The sequence below is a fragment of the Nicotiana tomentosiformis genome, chromosome 4, assembly GCF_000390325.3.
Source record: "Nicotiana tomentosiformis chromosome 4, ASM39032v3, whole genome shotgun sequence".
NCBI lineage: Eukaryota > Viridiplantae > Streptophyta > Magnoliopsida > Solanales > Solanaceae > Nicotiana > Nicotiana tomentosiformis.
In genome coordinates this window covers 63,099,094-63,118,868 of record NC_090815.1, presented here as the reverse complement: position 1 = coordinate 63,118,868, position 19,775 = coordinate 63,099,094, and the positions used below count along the sequence as shown (strand labels likewise).

Sequence of the window (19,775 nt, the reverse complement as noted above, 5' to 3'; positions counted from 1 at the left end):
ACATCAAAACAAAATTTTGAAGTTCATAAGTTCAAACTTTTCAACTTTCAACTATAAGCCGCCGAAACGGCTTCGGGTCACCCGGAACCCAAACTAAACATACGTACAAGTCCAAAATTATTATACGAACTTGCCGGAATCGTCAAAATATGATTATATGTCGTTTGCCAAGAATGTTGATCGTGGAAAAGGTTAGAAGTCAAAATGACCCATCATGTCGTTACGTAGATATTAGATTATTTAACATTTGGTAATTTTGACAAATTTTGAATTTCAATCTTTTATTTAAAAAGTTATATTTCCTCTAGCACCCCCTCCCCCCCAAAAAAATATTCAACCAAAAAAAAAAAAAAGGAAATTCAACGTCAGATCTCTACTATGCTGACAAATATCAGAAACAATCGGCTATTTCTCGTTAGGCTTGGCGCCTCATTTTACTCTTTCCGCAGATATTCCTCTTCTTCAAGTAGGTCGTTGTTGGTTCATACATCAAATCAAATTTTTGTAATGACTTGACTCAGAAGTTTCTCTTACCGCCGACTTGATCCCTAATAATATGGACTCTCCGTCGCCGGAGTCAATCTTCCTTGAAGATTTCGGCCAGAAAGTAGATCTAACTCGGAGAATCCGAGAGGTTCTGTTGAATTATCCGGAGGGCACTACGGTGCTTAAGGAGCTCATTCAGAACGCCGACGATGCCGGAGCTACCAAAGTTTGCCTCTGCCTTGACCGCCGGAATCACGGGACTGAGTCATTGCTCTCTGACAAGCTCGGACAGTGGCAAGGCCCTGCGCTTTTGGCTTACAACGACGCCGTTTTCTCTGAAGAGGATTTTGTTAGTATTTCTAGGATTGGGGGCAGCGGCAAGCATGGCCAGGCTTGGAAAACCGGTCGCTTTGGGTAATTTCCTCATTTCAAATATACACTGATGGTTTTAAAAATATATTGCGCATAATCAGGTTTCTTAAAAGATAATTGCAGGTAGCTATATTTAATACTAACATTGATTGGTAACTTAAAATAAATGATATGTTACCTTTTATAACATGTTAAATTACACCGACTGTGTAAAAAGTTCATTATGTAACATAAATCCTTGTGTAAGTTCGGTGCCCTAATGTGTATACTTGGATAAATGCTACTTTGGCTGATGGTTAAATTATGGTGGGAAGGTGTTATCTGAAGTATTTTTGATGTTGAAATGTCAAAATTCTACTTAGATATTTATGAGAACTTGACAAACATTACCAGTTTTGGAGTTTGAGCTGGTACTAGGCTGATTTCGTAAATTTGTGATTTTGTCTGTGTTTGAATTCGTAACTATCCTATGATTGTTGTTGTGATACTAATATTGTCTCCTTTTTATCATTTTGTCTTTTTATTTTTTTGAGCCGAGGGTCTTTCGGAAACAGCCTCTCTACTCGGGTAGGGGTAAGGTCCGTACACACTACCCTCCTCAGACCCCATTAGTGGGATTTTACTGGGTTGTTGTTGTTGTTGTCTTTGTTTGAATTTCCTGAGATTACATGGAAACAAGTTAGAAAGTGGAAAACAGCTACTCTAAAATTATAAGGAACTTTGGTCAGAAAGTGGCTGCAACATGAAATTTTAAGTAGTAGTTATGTCCCAATAAAGGAGTTGTAAGTTGTAATTCTCTGTAGAAGGTGCGAACATATCAACTGCTATATTATAGAAGTGTTTATTTTTCTTCAAAAGAACATTTTGAAACCAAACAATGCTACTTTTTTTATAATTGAGGATTCCTGCTATAGGTGTTATTAATTCTGAAGAAGAGTTTTTCCCGTTCTTTTATCTAAATTGCTATCATATTAATTCAGAATGGAAACTTGTTGTAAATTTAAAACACAAATTTTTTTTACACCTTTTCCTTAAAAAGGAAACAGCAAAGAGGTTGAGGGGAAATTGTACCCTTTTCTTCCTCAATCTTGTTTAAGTTTCTCACAAATGCAATCAACTTATCTCTTTGAATTGGTGTGTTTTCTTCCAGGGTTGGCTTCAACTCGGTGTACCATTTAACTGATTTGCCTTCCTTTGTAAGTGGAAAGTATGTTGTACTATTTGATCCCCAGGGTGTTTACCTTCCAAATGTCTCAGCATCAAATCCTGGAAAACGAATTGAGTATGTTAGTTCTTCAGCCATCTCACTGTACAAAGATCAGTTTTTTCCATATTGTGCTTTTGGTTGTGACATGAAAAGTCCTTTCCATGGAACTTTATTCCGTTTCCCTTTGAGGAGCGCAGATCAGGCTGCTAGTAGTAAGCTCTCCAAGCAAGGCTACTTGGAAGATGACATCTCTTCAATGTTAGTACAACTTTACGAGGAAGGAGTTTTCTCACTACTTTTTCTTAAAAATGTTTTATCAATAGAGATGTATGAATGGGATGTTGGTATGGCCGAGCCACAGAAGACATATTCCTGCTCTGTGAACACAGTCAGCGGTGATACCATTTGGCATCGTCAGGCACTTCTGAGACTATCGAAATTGCCTGATTCAAATGACTCCTCCGTGGATACCTTCTCATTGGAGTTCTTGAGTGAGGCAGTTAATGCCAGTCATCCTCAGAAGAGAACTGATACGTTTTATATAGTACAAAGATTGTCTTCACCATCGAGCAGAATAGGTGCTTTTGCGGCGAAAGCTTCAAAAGACTTTGATATTCACCTTCTGCCTTGGGCATCGGTTGCTGCTTGCATATCAGATAATTCATCTAAGGTAATGTAGCTTCTGCATCCAGTTATTTGATGGGTTACAACTCAATCAATCAAGTAAACAGGTGAAGTCAAGCTTCGCAGATAAGGAGGATATCATTGAATTATAACGAGATGATCAAGGATGAGATTGTAGTGCTCTTTTTTCTTTTTTTGATAACCATGGTGTCTGGGCCAGCTTATACGGACCTTTGCTAATTCCATAAATACTTGCTACCTACCACCAGCTCATGTACCGGCTGACTCTGTCGCCAAGGCTTGGACAGACGGGAAGAAATCATCTAGAGTTTTTGTGTTTGCTAGAATTGGATCCGAGACCTCATAGTTCTCAACCTACTTCATTGATCATTAGGCCATACCCTTGGGTGTTGGATGGGATTGTAGTACTTGTATTCCACCTTTGGTGTGCATCCTTTTATTTATCTTATTTTGTGAAGTTCATAGAACAATTTGCGTCACATTAAAAGGGCAGTGTGCCATTTATAATGAAGTAGAGGCACGAAACAGTTTGGGATAAAGTTAAAAATTAACTATGTCATTTAAAATGAAGTAGAGAAAGTACTTAGTAAAATGTCTTTTTACCTCTGCCAGTCCTCCGACCAGACCTTTGTTAATCTTCTGGTTGGACAATACAATAGGTAGTCTATCCTCAAAATTCCGAGTGACGATAACCTCCTCTCTGGAAATATCTCTCCTATTCCTCTCCCCTGCTGGCTAATAAACAAAAAAAAATGAAAAGAACGGAAATGAACGATGATTTCCCGAATGTACTGTTTTTCTTTCTATAATTAAAGTGTCATATATTGCTCATGTTCTGGTATCCTGCGGGTTCTTGATCCTACTGATTGCCTCTGTGTGCTTAACATTGAGCTTGTAACCTAAACTGTTGGTGCTACTATAGTACTAGGAATCAGTGCTTGTTGGTGCGCCTTTAGTCCTAGTTGGTGTTCAAGATGTATTGTCTTGTCTGCTTCTAAGGTAGAACGAGAAGTTATTCCATCTAATCGATTGAGGATGGGAATCACGTTGATAAACCAACTTATAGATTTAAGTATATTAGGAGTTAGCTGTGCTTTTATTTGACCTGTTGGCTTATTTTATATAACCGTATTTTAGGACTCCGGTATACTTGTTGAGTATTAGTTTACTGTAACATGTATTACTTGAAATTCAAGCGTTGGCTTTAGAATTTAGGGAGACTGTAGACTTCTGTGCTTCCTTTCGATTCCCTCCATTGAGAATTATTTGATTGCAAGGTTTATGCTCACTGGCTCAGGGCCTCTCTATTTGTTAGTTTAAGTGCCTACTCATCTAAGCTCTCTGTCGTCGTTTATTTTTCATTTTGTAGGATGATGTTCTTAAGCAAGGCCGGGCTTTCTGTTTCTTGCCTTTACCTGTCAAAACTGGATTAAGTGCACATATTAATGGATTCTTTGAGGTTTCCTCGAATCGTCGAGGCATTTGGTATGGAGTTGATATGGACAGATCTGGAAGAATTCGTTCTCTTTGGAACAGGCTTCTCTTAGAAGATGTTGTAGCTCCTAGTTATGCTCAATTACTACTGGGCGTGCAACAGATGCTTGGTCCTACTGAGACTTACTATTCCTTATGGCCCACTGGTTCATTTGAAGAGCCATGGAATGTTTTAGTTGAGCACATCTACCGGAACATCATTGAGTACCCTGTTTTATATTCAAACGTCAACGGTGGAAACTGGGTTTCAGCAAGAGAAGCTTTTCTTCATGATAGCGAGTTGTCAAGAAGCAAAGAGCTTGAGCAGGCACTCGTCCAGCTAGGCATGCCTGTTGTTCGTTTGCCAAATAGATTGTTTAATATGTTTGTGACTTGTGTTACTTCTATTAAATGGAAAGTAGTTACACCGGATTCAGTACGCCATTATCTTAGGGAAAGAAAATCTGCAATTGAGATTGACAGATCTAACAGGCTTATGCTGTTAGAGTATTGCCTTGAGGACCTCCTTGATACAGATGTTGGCATACATGCATTTGGTTTGCCTTTACTTCCTTTAGCAAATGGGGACTTTGGTTTATTGTCTGAACCGACAAAGGGAATCTCTTATTTTATATGCAACGATTTGGAATACACACTTCTTAATAACCTTTCTGGTAGAGTAATCGACAGGAGAATCCCTTGCAATTTGTTGGACAGACTGATGGCTGTTGCAAAGGCATCTGGTGCAAACCTTAGTTTTTTTAGTGTTACTGATCTCCTTCAATTATTACCCAAAATTTTCCCTGCTGAATGGAAGTATAAAACTAAAGTTCTGTGGGACCCTGGGTCTTGTTCTAACCATCCAACTTTGTCATGGTTTGTGCTCTTCTGGCGTTATCTTAGAGATCGATGTGCAGAGTTAAGTCTCTTTGGTGATTGGCCTATCTTACCATCAGCTTCGGGGCATTTGTATAGACCATCTAGGAACTTAAAATTGCTGAATGCAGAAAGCTTGTCTGATAAAATGCAACATGTTCTGATTAAGATAGGATGCAAGATACTAGATCACAGTCATGATATTCAGTATCCAGACTTATCTGGTTATGTCTGTGATGCTGATGGTGGCGGTGTTCTGAAGTCTATCTTTGATGTTGTCTCTTCAAGTGAGAGAACACAAGAATCTCTTCAACATCTGGAAGTGGAAGACAGAGATGAGCTTCGTGGATTTCTTCTGGATCCAAGGTGGTATATTTGCAATTGTATGGATGTTTCCGACTTACACAATTGCAAGAGGTTGCCTGTTTATCGAGTTTATGGTGGAGAGTGCTCTGAAAGTTTTCAGTTCTCTGATTTAGTAAACCCTCAAAAATACTTGCCGCCCCTGGAGTGTTCTGCATCTCTCCTTTCTGCTGAGTTCATTAGTAGTTCTTCAAATACCGAAGAACAGGTGCTAAATAGATATCTCGGTATTGAACGTATGAGGAAGGCAGACTTCTACAAGAAGCACGTCTTAGATAGGGTCAATTTGCTGGATCCTGATGTTCGTGACAACATCATGGTTATCATTTTGAGAGAGCTGCCTCATCTTTGTGTTGAGGATGCACATTTTAAAGAAAATCTGAGGAACTTGGACTTTATCCCTACGTCTAATGGCTCCATGAGAAGTCCTTCGGTGTTGTATGATCCAAGAAATGAGGAATTATATGCTTTATTAGAAGATTGTGATAGTTTTCCTTATGGTGCTTTCCAGGAATCTGGTATTCTAGACATTTTACAAGGTTTGGGTCTCAGGACAACCGTGTCCAATGAGACAGTGATACAAAGTGCTCGAAGGGTGGAAAAATTGATGCATACCGATCCACAAATTGCTCATTCTAGAGGTAAAGTGCTTCTTTCATATTTGGAAGTGAATGCATTGAAGTGGCTATCTGATCCAACCAAGGATGATCAAGGAAGCATTAATAGAATGTTCTCAAGAGCCACAAACGCTTTTAAACCTCGTTATGTTAAATCTGACTTAGAAAAGTTCTGGAGTGATCTTCGGTTGATATGCTGGTGCCCGGTTCTTGTTTCTTCTCCGTATCGGTCTTTACCATGGCCTGCTGTCTCGTCCATGGTTGCTCCTCCTAAACTTGTGAGATTATACTCTGACTTGTGGCTTGTCTCTGCAAGCATGCGCATGCTGGATGGAGAATGCTCTTCTTCAGCTTTATCTAGTCAACTAGGTTGGTCTTCTCCACCTGGAGGAAGTGTAATTGCTGCACAGCTTCTTGAGCTTGGGAAAAATAGTGAGGTTGTTACTGATCCAGTGCTAAGGAAGGAATTGGCCTTAGCAATGCCAAGGATATATTCTATATTGATGAGCATGCTTGCTTCAGATGAAATTGACATTGTCAAGGCTGTTTTAGAGGGAAGTCGGTGGATTTGGGTTGGAGATGGATTTGCGACCTCTGATGAGGTTGTCCTCAATGGCCCTCTTCATTTGGCTCCTTATATGCGTGTTATACCTGTGGATTTGGCAGTTTTCAAAGAACTATTCCTGGAGCTGGGCATCCGAGAGTTCTTGTGTCCTAATGATTATGCTAATATATTAAGTCGAATGGCGGTAAGGAAAGGTTCCGTTCCCTTGCATACTCAGGAAATCAGGGCTGCTATATTAATTGCACAACATCTTTCTGAAGTTCAGTTTTCCGAAGATCCAGTTAAGATCTACCTGCCTGATGTGTCATGTAGATTACTTTCTGCTACAGATTTGGTATACAATGACGCTCCCTGGTTGCTTGATTCAGAAGATCCTAGTTCCTCGTTTGGTAGTTCATCTACAATGGCTTTTAATGCAAGTCAAACTGTCCATAGATTTGTGCATGGAAACATTTCTAATGATGTTGCTGAGAAACTAGGAGTACGCTCTCTTCGAAGGATATTGCTTGCAGAAAGTGCTGATTCCATGAACCTGAGCTTGTCTGGTGCTGCTGAAGCATTTGGGCAGCATGAAGCATTAACAACCAGGCTTAAACATATACTTGAAATGTATGCAGATGGACCTGGGACTCTGTTTGAGCTGGTACAAAATGCCGAGGATGCTAATGCTTCAAAGGTGACTTTTTTATTGGATAAAACTCAATATGGGACTTCATCCGTTCTCTCTCCTGAAATGGCGGATTGGCAGGGACCTGCTTTGTACTGTTTCAATGACTCTGTTTTTACTCCCCAAGATTTGTATGCAATCTCTCGTATAGGTCAAGAAACTAAACTAGAGAAACCATTTGCCATTGGAAGATTCGGGCTGGGCTTTAATTGTGTTTATCACTTCACAGATATACCAACTTTTGTTTCGGGAGAAAATATTGTCATGTTTGACCCACATGCCTGCAATTTACCCGGGATATCTCCTTCACATCCTGGCCTGCGGATCAAATTTGCGGGCAGAAGAATATTAGAACAATTTCCTGACCAATTTTCTCCATTTCTGCATTTCGGGTGTGATCTGCAACATTCTTTCCCTGGAACCCTCTTCCGTTTTCCTCTTCGGAGTGCAAGTGTTGCTTCTAGAAGCCAAATAAAGAAAGAAGGGTACACAGCTGATGATGTCCTAGCACTATTTCATTCCTTTTCGGAGGTTGTCTCTGAGACATTGCTTTTCCTGCGGAACGTGAAAAGTATATCGATTTTTGTGAAAGAAGGTGCTAATAGTGAAATGCAACTGCTACATTGTGTTGACAAGCAAGATGTAGGTGATTCTGAGGATGAAAGTGATCCAAATCATCAGGTTTTCAGTCTTATGTATGGGAAGCGGCATGACAAAATTAATAAAGCTCAGTTCCTCAGCCAATTATGTAAGTCTGTGAATATAGACTTGCCATGGAAGTGTCATAAGATTGTGGTGTCCGAGAAGAGCACTTCTGATGGTCGTGCACATTTGTGGTTAACTAGTGAGTGCTTAGGCTTTATTCGAGGTAAGAATAGTCATGCCAACCTTGATAAGTACCATAACACTATTCCTTGGGCATGTGTTGCTACTTGTTTACACACAAAGAAAACTGAAAGAGATTTGGATGGTGATTTTGATGAATCTGATCTCATTACTCCTAAATTGCTAGACTTCCCAGTGGCATCAACTGGTGCTATAGAGAATTTTGAGGGTCGTGCCTTCTGTTTTTTGCCACTGCCAGTCATTACTGGGCTTCCTGTGCATGTCAATGCATATTTTGAGTTATCATCCAACCGAAGAGATATATGGTTTGGCAATGACATGGCTGGGGGTGGGAAGAAGCGCTCTGAGTGGAATATGTACCTACTTGAAGATGTCGTTGCTCCGGCTTATGGTTATATGCTTGAGAAAGTTGCTTCAGAAATTGGCCCATGTGATTCATTCTTTTCCTTTTGGCCAACCAAGATGGGATATGAACCATGGGTGTCAGTGGTGCGGCAACTCTATAATTTCATCTCTGGTTCTGGTCTTAGAGTGTTGTATACAAAAGCCAGAGGTGGACAATGGATCTCAACGAAGCAAGCAATTTTTCCAGATTTCACTTTTGACAAGGCAAGGGAACTTGTGGATGCATTATCAGATGCTGGTTTGCCTGTGGCGACCATTCCCGAGGCTCTTGTGGAAAAATTTAAGGAGATATGCCCCGGACTGCATTTTCTTACACCTCAACTACTCCGCACTCTTTTAATTAGGAGGAATCGTGAATTTAGAGATAGAAATGCTGTGATGTTAACCTTAGAATACTGCTTGCTTGACCTAAGAACTCCAGTTCAATCTAGCACTTTCTTTGGCTTACCCCTGATACCTCTTTCCAATGGTTTGTTCACAAAATTTCAGAAGAGGGGGGAGAGTGATCAAATTTATATTGCTGACGGCGATGGATATGGTCTTCTTAAGGATTCTCTTCCCCACCAACTTGTAGACTCTGGGATCTCTGCTTTTCTCTATGACAAGTTAAGTGAAGTAGCCCAAAGTGAAGATTTTAACATTACTTTCTTGACTTGCCCTTTGCTTGAGAGGCTTTTCGTGCAATTACTCCCAGCAGACTGGCAGCTGGCGAAACAGGTGAATTGGGTCCCTTGTTGTCAAGGACATCCTGATTTGGATTGGATGAGACTGCTGTGGAGCTATCTCAAGTCTTGTTGTGATGATCTCTCTTTGTTTTCGAAGTGGCCTATTTTGCCTGTTCTAAACAATCGTCTCCTGCAGCTAGTGGAAAATTCCAATGTGATCAAAGATGGTGGCTGGAGTGAGAATATGTCATCACTTTTGCTGCGCGTTGGATGCCTGATATTGAGGCGTGACCTCCCAATAGACCATCCTCAGTTAATATGTTATGTCCAGCCTCCGACTGCAAGTGGTATATTAAATGCAATATTGGCTGCAGCTGTGAAAATAGAAAAGATCGAGGGGCTCTTTACTAATGCATTGGAGGGAGAAATGCATGAACTTAGGAGCTACATTCTCCAGTTGAAGTGGTTCTGTGAAGATTCAATGAATGGCACTCATATGGTTATCATCAAAGAGATTCCTATGTTTGAGTCTTTCAAGAGCAGAAAAATGGTATCTTTGAGTAGGTTAACTAAATGGTTAAAACCAAATGGTGTACATGAAGATCTATTGAATGATGATTTCTTGAGAATTGAATCAGATAAGGAAAGGATTATCTTGAATAAATACTTAGAAGTTGCAGAACCTACAAAGGCGGACTTCTTCAAACATTATGTAATCACTCACATGCCTGAGTTTGTTTCTCAAGATGGATTACTCTCAGCCATTTTACAAGATATCAGATATTTGATGGAAGAGGACAACTCCTTCAAAGAAGCAATCTCCAAAGCGACTTTTGTTTTAACTCGTGATGGTTCCTGGAGAGAGCCTATCAGGTGTGTGTATTTATCCATCCACTCAACTTTCTTATGGTCGTGCGTGAGTGACTTAATCCTTGATGATCTCAAATAGTTTCTTGTTTCTCTCAGTCAAATTAGGTCTCCTTAGAAGTTGTTAGGCACAAGTATAATGCTATCAATTGTAAAACAATATAAAAGGTAAAATCATTGGTTTGTTTTCTCTGAGAATAGTCAGAAAATGATGTAGAAAGTAATACTATGTAAAAGCAGCATTATTTCCTAGGGGTAGGTTGTAGATCATGTTTCACAAAAAAAAAAAAAAAAAAAATTGGACGAGGAGTCATCTTCTTATGAGAAGTGACAATCTATTGTAGTATTAAAGGTATACTTAATATAAAATTAGTGGTACATTCTTGGTCGTTTTTGGTTTTGCTACAGCAGTTTTTCATTTAAATATCAACACCAAAAATCATCATGCTGAATCTTTTCCTAAAAAAGTGGCTGGACTGAAAATTGTGTTACATAATCAACATACTCACTGTAACTGATATTTTAGTGTAGTCGAGTAAATCTAACACATAAAATCTGTTACTAGCAGGGAGTCTTCACTGCAATTTATTTGGAAAGAATATTTTGATGAGTTAGCAACTTGGTACCCGTGCTGTCGGATTATAAAATCCATCAAATGCTCAAACTCTTTCTGCTATTCTACCTTTGCTTAGAAGTTTTAACGTACACCATTAAGTATGGTGTATCTATGTGATCTACATACAATACATTCTCATGTGTGTATATATATATATGTGTGTGTTTAACACGGGGGGTATGTTCTTACATACTCCTTCCGTTTCATTTTATTTGTCGTAGTTTGACTTGGCACAAAATTTAAGAAAGAAAGGAGGACTTTTGAAACTTGTAGTCTTAAATATCTGATAATATTTGTGTGGCTATAAAACTTTTAAAACTTGTGGTTTTAAACATGGCATAGCATTTGTGTGACTAGAAATGCTTCTCATTATCTTTTTAAATGGACTAATAAGGAAATAGTGCCAAACAAAGTGGAAAGGAGGGAGTATATGATTGTGGAATTTGTAATGTTTCTGTAGGCTTTATGATCCTCGTATACCAGAACTGAAAATGTTGTTGTATGGAGGTGCCTTTTTTCCATCTGAAAAGTTCTCTACTCCTGAGTGTCTTGAGATTTTGGTTAACCTTGGGCTTCGGCAGTCTTTAAGCTTTACTGGTTTGCTAGATTGTGCCACATCTGTGTCATTGTTACATAATTCCGAAGAGTTAGACGCAGTGAAGTATGGTAGCAGGTTGCGTTACTTGTTGGACTCAGTTGCAGCAAAGCTCTCATCACAGGAAGGGGAACCCAGTGTTGGTCATGAATCTTCTCAGGGGTTATGTCTTAGTGTTTGCAATGAAGGAGCTGTTGATGTTACTGACAACCTCTTGGAGGACCTCTCAGGATTTATTTCATTTCTCAGCAACTGGATCGATGATATGTCTGGAGAAGAATTTTGGTCAGCATTGAGATCCATAAGTTGGTGTCCTGTACTTATAGATCCGCCTATTAGAGGATTGCCGTGGTTAGCCTCAGGAGGAAAAATTGCGATGCCAAGTAATGTTCGGCCCAAGTCGCAGATGTGGATGGTTTCATCTAAGATGCATATCCTGGATGGTGAATGTTCAGAGCATCTGCAACGTAAACTTGGTTGGATGGATAGCCCAAGTATAAAGATTCTGTCTGAACAATTGCTTGGACTATCTAAATTCTATGTGGAAGTAAATGATGACTCAGATGCAGCACATAATTTTGATTCAGTTTTGCAGAAGCAGGTGCTCTTAATTTATTCACAGTTGCAAGAATCTATTGGTACTGACGACTTCAAGGTTCTCAAGTCTACCTTAGATGGTGCTCGGTGGGTTTGGATAGGAGATGATTTTGTTTCTCCTGATGTACTTACTTTTGATTCACCTGTGAAATACAGCCCCTACTTGTATGTTGTACCATCTGAGTTAACGGATTTCAGAGATTTGCTTCTGGAGTTAGGTGTTAGACTCAGCTTTGATGTTTTTGATTACTTCAATGTTTTACAAAGGTTGCAAAATGATGTGAAAGGGTTCCCCCTTACTGCTGATCAGCTGATTTTTGTCAATCATGTGCTAGAAGCAATTACAGATTGCAACATGGATAGCTTAATGTTTGAGGCTTCCAGTACTCCTTTATTACTTCCTGATTCGTCTGGAGCTCTTATGAGTGCTGGGAATCTTGTTTATAACGATGCTCCTTGGATGGAGAGCAGCACTGTTGGTGGAAAACGTCTAGTTCATCCGTCTCTCAGCCAGAATCTTGCTGACAGATTGGGTATTCAATCGCTTCGAAGTGTGTCATTAGTCAGTGAAGAAATGACAAAAGACTTACCGTGCATGGATTACACAAAAATATGTGAACTTCTAGAGTTGTATGGAAAGACTGATTTTCTTTTGTATGACCTACTTGAGTTGGCAGATTGCTGCAAAGCAAAAAAGCTTCATCTGATTTTTGACAGAAGGGAACATCGGTGTCAGTCCCTTCTGCAGCATAATCTAGGTACATAGTTCTAAACCTACTTATTGGTTATTTCTCCGACATTTTTAAGGGCAGAAACATGTGACTTTTGCGTGTTATCGAGCTTGAAAGCACCTTCAGTTGCTGTATGGTCTTGCTTATTTTCTGCTCTGAAGTTTTAAAGATTAATATTTTTATCGGATAACTTAAGGTATACCTTCTCATTTAGAGGTAGGTGGTTTATGCATCTCAGTACACAATAATATGAATAGCGAGGTTAACGATCAAAAATATGAATAGTGAGGTGACTTTTTAGGTTTTTGGTCTTAAAGAAATGGATGTGTTGGGATTTTCATGGTGACATTTTTATGCAATTAGCATGCGCTATAAGCATAGCATCTTTCAATTGCTATTTCTTCTGTCTTCTTTTACTCTTCTTTACTGGGGAGGTTTTGTGCCTGCATTCCATTAACTTGCTTTTACTTCTGTTTTTCATCAATGAGGCTTCTTTTCAATCTAATTAATATAATGTTGGCAGAAATCCAGAGTTGAGCTTGAATGTTAACCTAATTTGCATTTTAAATATTTTACAAGCTTAAATGTTCTAATTTTTTCCTGTACTCTGCTTTACAGTTGAGCTGTGCTCCCTTGACATAGTTATTCTAATTGCTTTTTCTAATTATTCTTTCCTACATTAATGTGGTGATGCAGGAGGAAGCGCGGTATTTTTTTTAATGCATTCAGTTCATATACAAGTCTTAGTATATCTGAGGGAAACAAATGAAAAGCCTATAGAAGACTGCTACAAAGCAAAGCAAACCCAAGTTCCATTGTAAATCTCAGAAGTGCCAATCCAAGATAAGAGGATGAATGACTAAAAAGTTGTTTCTCGAATCATTTATAAGGAGAAAAATTTTCTTGGACCTATTATCCTCAAACAAACTAGGATTCCTAACTGTTTTCCATCAAAAAGGCCGCTTAAAAAAAGAAAGAAATACAGTAAAATAACTGAAAAACAACTACATTTCATATAATGAAAAATTGATCTGAACTAAATAAGAACCTAACAAATAGCCCAAATCCTAAAAACCGGCGTTTCAGGACTACTAGAGTACATCATAAACTTGTTACCATTCTCAAAAAAAAACTGTACCATCACTTCTACTGTATTCTAAAAAAACAGCTTTTAATGTCATCTTGGTCCCTCATTCTGTGGCCTCCAGGTAGTCAGTAGTCTACTTCTTACACACTGAGATGAATGAATGGTAAGTTGTATCCATCTCCATTTTTAGGTAAGGGAAATACTTTGATACCTATTATCCTAGACAAACTAGGATTCCTAAGTTTTCTCCATAATGCGACTGCTTAAAAGTAAAACAATTTTATCCCAAAAACAAATAATTACCTACACAAAGTAAGAACATAACTAATAACCCACATCTTAAAGGACGACTAAAGCACTTTGTAATATGTACAGTTGCCTCTAGAGATTTTCTGAGGATTGAGGAATAACTTTTGTGCCACCTCCCCTCCTATGATCTGTGTTTCCTGATAGTACGTAGTCTGGATTTTAGGCACTGTAGAAGCTCGTCTTCATTCAGAAGCCTCTTATTTTGCAGGTGACTTTCAAGGGCCTGCACTAGTTGTCATCCTTGAAGGGGCAAACTTAAGTAGAGATGAAGTAGCTGGACTGCAATTTCTTCCACCTTGGAGTCTGCGTGGTGATACCATGAATTATGGGCTGGGGTTGATTAGTTGTTTTTCGATAAGTGATTTTGTGTCAGTTGTTTCAGATGGATTCTTGTACATGTTTGATCCTCGAGGTTTAGCTCTTGCAATGCCTTCACATCGCGCACCAGCTGCAAAAATGTTCTCTCTAAGAGGTACATACTGCATTGTTGTTGCTTAAGTGTTTAATCATACTTATATACTCCTGTGCCTAATGCTAATTATGCTAGAGAGATGTGAACAGATTTGGTTGTCACAGATACAATGCAGTACCGATTTGGAAATGCTAATTTTAGCAATCTAAAATGATTTTCTATATGATTATTAATCAAAATTTGTATTCGAAGTTACCACGTAGAAACAGAAAATTTCATTGTAGTATATTAATATGTAAATATGTAACATTAAGATAAGTTTAGTATGACGATGACATGACCTGCCACTGCAAATTACTTGTTATATTAGGCAACTAGTTGTGCGTTTTTCCCATTCCATGGTTTGTTATGATCTCATACAAAAGTTAGTTCTAAATTGCATTTTGCACACATTGTAGAATTTGAGAAGCTTCTTGTACTTTTGTGTGTGTTTACTTCCCATGAGCAAGAGACTTTATACAAAGCTCCTAATACTAATTAAGGAAATAAAATAAATCTATACAATCAATCCAGCTATCAAATCGAATCAAATAAAATCAAATCTCCTAAGTATAATCAAATCTCCTAAAATTATGCTAATCAACAATCTCCTAAATATAATCAAATCTCCTGAAATCATGTTAATTAACACTCCTCCTTAAGTTGGTGCAAATATGTCGCACTTGCCCAACTTGCAATTCAATGTGTGGAAAGTTTGCTTGTTGAGACCTTTGGTAAACACATCAACTAGCTGTTTTTGGATGGCACATGAAGCAAACTCAAGACATCAGTTGTAATTTTTTTTTTTGATGACGATCAATTTCCACATACTTTGTTCGGTCATGCTGGATTTGATTATGAGCTATACTGATGGAAGCTTTATTGTCACAGTACAAGGAAAGTTTTCATTTTTCAGATAGTCTCAATTCGTCTAGTAGCTTTTGTAGCCAAAGCAGTTAGCAAACACCCTGGGCCATAACTCTATATTCTGCCTCCGCACTTATCTAGCTACTACATTTTGCTTCTTGCTTCTCCAAGTAACCAAGTTTCCTCCTACGAGCGTACAGTAACCGGATGTAGATCTTCTGTCATCCAGAGATCCAGCCCAATCCGCATTTGTAAAAGCTTCTATTTGGAGGTGATCATATGTTTGGAGAAAAGTAGACCTTTCCTTGGAGCAGACTTCAGATACCGCAAAATGTGAAAGACAACTTGCATATGAGGATGCGGGGATCATGCATAAACTGACTCACCAGGCTAATTGAATAGGGTATGTCTGGTCTAGTGTGGGAGAGATAAATGAGTCTTCCAACCAAATGAGTCTTCCAACCAACCTCTGATATCTCTCCTTATCAACTGACTCTCCAACTCCGCTTTGTAATTGTGATTGTTTTCAATGGGAGATTCTGCGGGTATGCAACATGTCATACTCGTTTTCTTCAAGAGATCCAGAATATACTTCATTTGAGAAATAAAGATTCCTCTTTTTGATCTAGCAACCTCAATTCCCAAGAAGTACTGCAACTTTTCTAGATCCTTGATCTCAAATTCATGTGCTAACAACTTCTTCAATCGGGCCATCTCCTCTTTGTCATTACCTATCATTACTATGTCATCAACATAAACTATGAGAAGATTGAGTTTACCCGTTTGATGTCTTATGAAGAGGGTGTGATCAACATTGCTTTGTTGGTAACCGAAGGAGATCATTGTTTTGTAGAATCTGTCAAACCAAGCTCTAGGGGATTGCTTTAGTCCTTACAAGGCTTTCTTTAATCTGCATACCTTTCCTTGACTTTGTGCAGTATCAAATCCAGGAGAAATTACCATATACACCTCTTCTTCTAAGTCTCTGTGAAGAAATGCATTCTTCACATTAAACTGTTGCAAGTCCCAATCGAAATTAGCTGCACAAGAGAAAAGAATTCTAATAGTGTTCATCTTAGACACAAGAGCAAATGTCTCTTTATAATCCACTCCATAAGTCTGAGTAAATCTCTTAGCCACCAATCTTGCTTTGAATCTTTCAATCGAGCTATCAGCTTCGTGCTTCACAGTGAAGACCCATTTGCAGCCAACCAACTTCTTGTCTGGTGGTCACGTGACAAGTTCCCAAGTCTCATTTTTTGACAAGGCCTTCATTTCTTCAATCATAGCTTACTTCCATTTAGAATCTGCAAAAGCTTCCCTCCAATTTTGGGGAATAGATATAGAAGAAATAGACAAGGCAAAGGCTCTATAAGAGGGAGAGAATGAATTATAGGAGAAAAAATTAGATAAAGGGTGTTTGGTGGTGCAAGATCTGACTCCTTTTCTATGAGCAATAGGCACATCTAACTCATTAGGAAATGTAGATAACTCTCCAATAGAAGAAGGTTCAGCTTCGCTAGATTGCATGATGGCTTCTTCTGCTCTATTTCTCTTTGAGTAAGCTTTCAAATCAGGTCTATCCAAACGTCCAATAGTCGCCTTCTTAATTCTTTCTCCAATTTTACTTTCCCTTGTGACAATGATATCAAGAGGTCCAGCAATGGAACTAGGTAGAATCATCTCTTCCTCCTTACTGCTCTCCCCCTGAAGACGTGATGAGATAATACTGAAATAGGGCTCAGATTCTCGAAAGGTACCATCCATGCTAACAAAAGATCTCCTAGAGGGAGGATGATAACATTTGTAACCTTTCTGTATCGGAGAATACCCAATGAAAACAACTTTATAGCTCTAGGATTAAGTTTCCAGAATTCCTAGTGTGGACAAAGCAAACATACCCAAACACCTTTGGAGGAATATTATATATTTATTCCTACCCTTTAAAGCTTCCAGAGGACTTTGAAAATTGAGGGTTTTAAGTGGCATTTTGTTGATAAGATAGGCAGCCACTAAATAGCACTCTCCCAGTAAGGTTTTGGTAGGTGCATGGTGAACATAAGAGATCTTGCCACTTCTAACAAATGCCTTTTTTTTCTTTTAGCAACCCCATTTTGTGCGCTAGTGTAAGGACAACTAGTCTGATGGACTATTCTATTGGACTCCAAATAAGCACCAAATCTTTTATCCACATTGTCAGTTCTCAAAATTTTTATTTTGGCATCCAATGAGTACAGATCATTTTATGAAATGATTGAAAACAAGAGAAAACTTCACTTTTGGCTTTTAACAAATATACTCAAGTCATCCTAGTGCATCAATCAATGAAAGTAACAAACCATCGACTACCAGACGAAGAAAAAGTTTTGGTAGGACACCATACATCAGAATGAATAGTTATAAACGGAGTTGTGCTTATATTATCACTCACAGGATAAGAGTTTCTAGTGTGCTTGGCATATTCACACATATCACAGAATAAAGATTCAAATTGAGTCATTGAAAACAAATCGAGATATAACTTCTTCAGAATAAAGAATGATGGACGTCCTAACCGTCTACGCCGCTATATTATTTCTTGCTTGACATCCTTACTTTTCCCAAAAGAGGCTTGACCAGAGTTTTGATTTCTATCTAATATATACAAATCATCACGCAATCTACCATAGCCAATCCTTTTCCCCATTTGAAGATCCTGAAAAATACAATGATCAGGGAAGAACTCGATTTTACAGTTTAGAGCTTTGGTGATGGCACTAACAAATAAAAGTGTAGATTTTGAGAAGAAGAAAAAGCTTTTATATTTTCGTGTATTTTTTACATCCCTAAGCAAAGATATTTATACACTAGGTCCTATGACTATTTTAGGAAGGGAAATAAATTACAATCAATTACAATCAGTCAGAATAATATCAAATCTCACTCAGAATTAAATCTTTCCTAATAAGTAAGCCAATCAACACTCCCCCCAAGTTGGTGCAAAGATGTCACACATGGCCAACTTGCAAACTAGTGTATGAAAAGTCCGTTTGTTGAGACCCTTGGTAAACATATCAGCTAGCTGCTTTTCTGATGACACATGAAACAAGCTCAAGCCACCACTCGTAACTTTTTCTTTGATGAAGTGTCGATCAATTTCAACATGCTTTGTTCGGTCATGCTGGACCGGATTATGAGCTATGCTGATGGCAGCCTTGTTGTCACAATATAAGGAAAATTTCTGCTCTTGAGACAGTCTCAATTCCTCTAGTAATTTTAGTAACTAAAGAAGTTCACAGACACCCTGAGCCATAGCTCTATATTCTGCTTCCTCACTAGATCTAGCAACTACACTTTACTTCTTGCTTTTTCAAGTGACCAAATTCCCTCCTACGAGTGTACAGTAACCGGATGTAGATCTTTTATCATCTAAAGATCCAGCCTAATCCGCATATGTATAGGCTTCTTCCTGAAGGTGACCATGTTAGGAGAAAACCAGACCTTTGCCTAGAAGGAGACTTCAGATACCGCAAAATGTGAAAGACAACTTGCATATGAGGATCTCGGGGATCATGCATGAACTTACTCACCAAGCTGACTGAATAGGCTATGTCTGCTCTAGTGTGGGAGAGATAAATGAGTCTTCCAACCAACCTTTGATATCTCCTTATCAACTGGCTATCCAACTCCTGTTTGTAACTTGTGATTACTTTCAATGGGCGATTTTACTGGTTTGAGGTGCAGAAAATAGGGTCGTTGAAAGAAAAAATAGGCATTTGTTAGAAGTAGCAAGATCTCTTATGATCACCACGCATCTACCAAAACCTTACTAGGGTGATGCTATTCTAGTGGCTGCCTATCTTATCAACAAAATGCTACTTAAAACCCTCAATTTTCAAAGTCCTTTAGAAGCTTTAAAGGGTAAGAATGAATATACTGTTCCTCCAAAGGTGTTTGGGTGTGTTTGCTTTGTCCACACTAGGAATTATGGAAAACTTGATCCTAGAGCTATAAAGTGTGTTATCATTGGGTATTCTCCGACACAGAAAGGATACAAATGTTATCATCCTCCCTCTAGGAGATCTTTTGTTAGCATGGATGTTACCTTTCGAGAATCTAAGCCATATTTCAGTATTACCTCATCACCTCTTTAGGGGGAGAGCAATAAGGAGGAAGAAGTGATTTCACCTAATTCTATTGTTGGCCCTCTTGATGATATTGTCACAATGGAAAGTGAAATTGGAGAAAGAACTAGAGGGGGACTATTGGGCGTTTGGATAGGCCTGATTTTACTCGGGAGCAAAGTAAGCAGATCGAAAGCACGAAAAGGAATGTCTTAGCGTGCCCTTACTCTAATTCTAAATCCGTCTCTTTCCCAGCTTGACTCGAGACCAAGACTCCTTACAACTCGAAATAGAACAGAAGAAGCCATCATGCAATCTACCGAAGCTGAAGCTTCTTCACCCTACAAATATATACTGCTACTATT

At 38.7% G+C, this 19,775-nt stretch overlaps 1 protein-coding gene across 3 annotated transcripts in view; it reads left to right on the top strand.

Annotated features, from left to right (window-relative positions):
* The first annotated feature begins 397 nt into the window (after positions 1-397).
* Positions 398-19,775, top strand: part of LOC104099391 (uncharacterized) — a 54,827-nt gene continuing 35,449 nt past the window's right edge. The window contains exons 1-5 of one of the 3 annotated variants that reach the window (XM_070199827.1): positions 398-900; positions 2,009-2,735; positions 4,080-10,060; positions 11,131-12,620; positions 14,198-14,461. In XM_070199827.1, the coding sequence (XP_070055928.1) occupies positions 557-900; positions 2,009-2,735; positions 4,080-10,060; positions 11,131-12,620; positions 14,198-14,461 (8,806 nt within the window). In that variant the 5' untranslated portion in view covers positions 398-556. The remainder of the gene's footprint in view (positions 901-2,008; positions 2,736-4,079; positions 10,061-11,130; positions 12,621-14,197; positions 14,462-19,775) is intronic. The other 2 variants (XM_070199825.1, XM_070199826.1) reach the window with 2 other exon arrangements.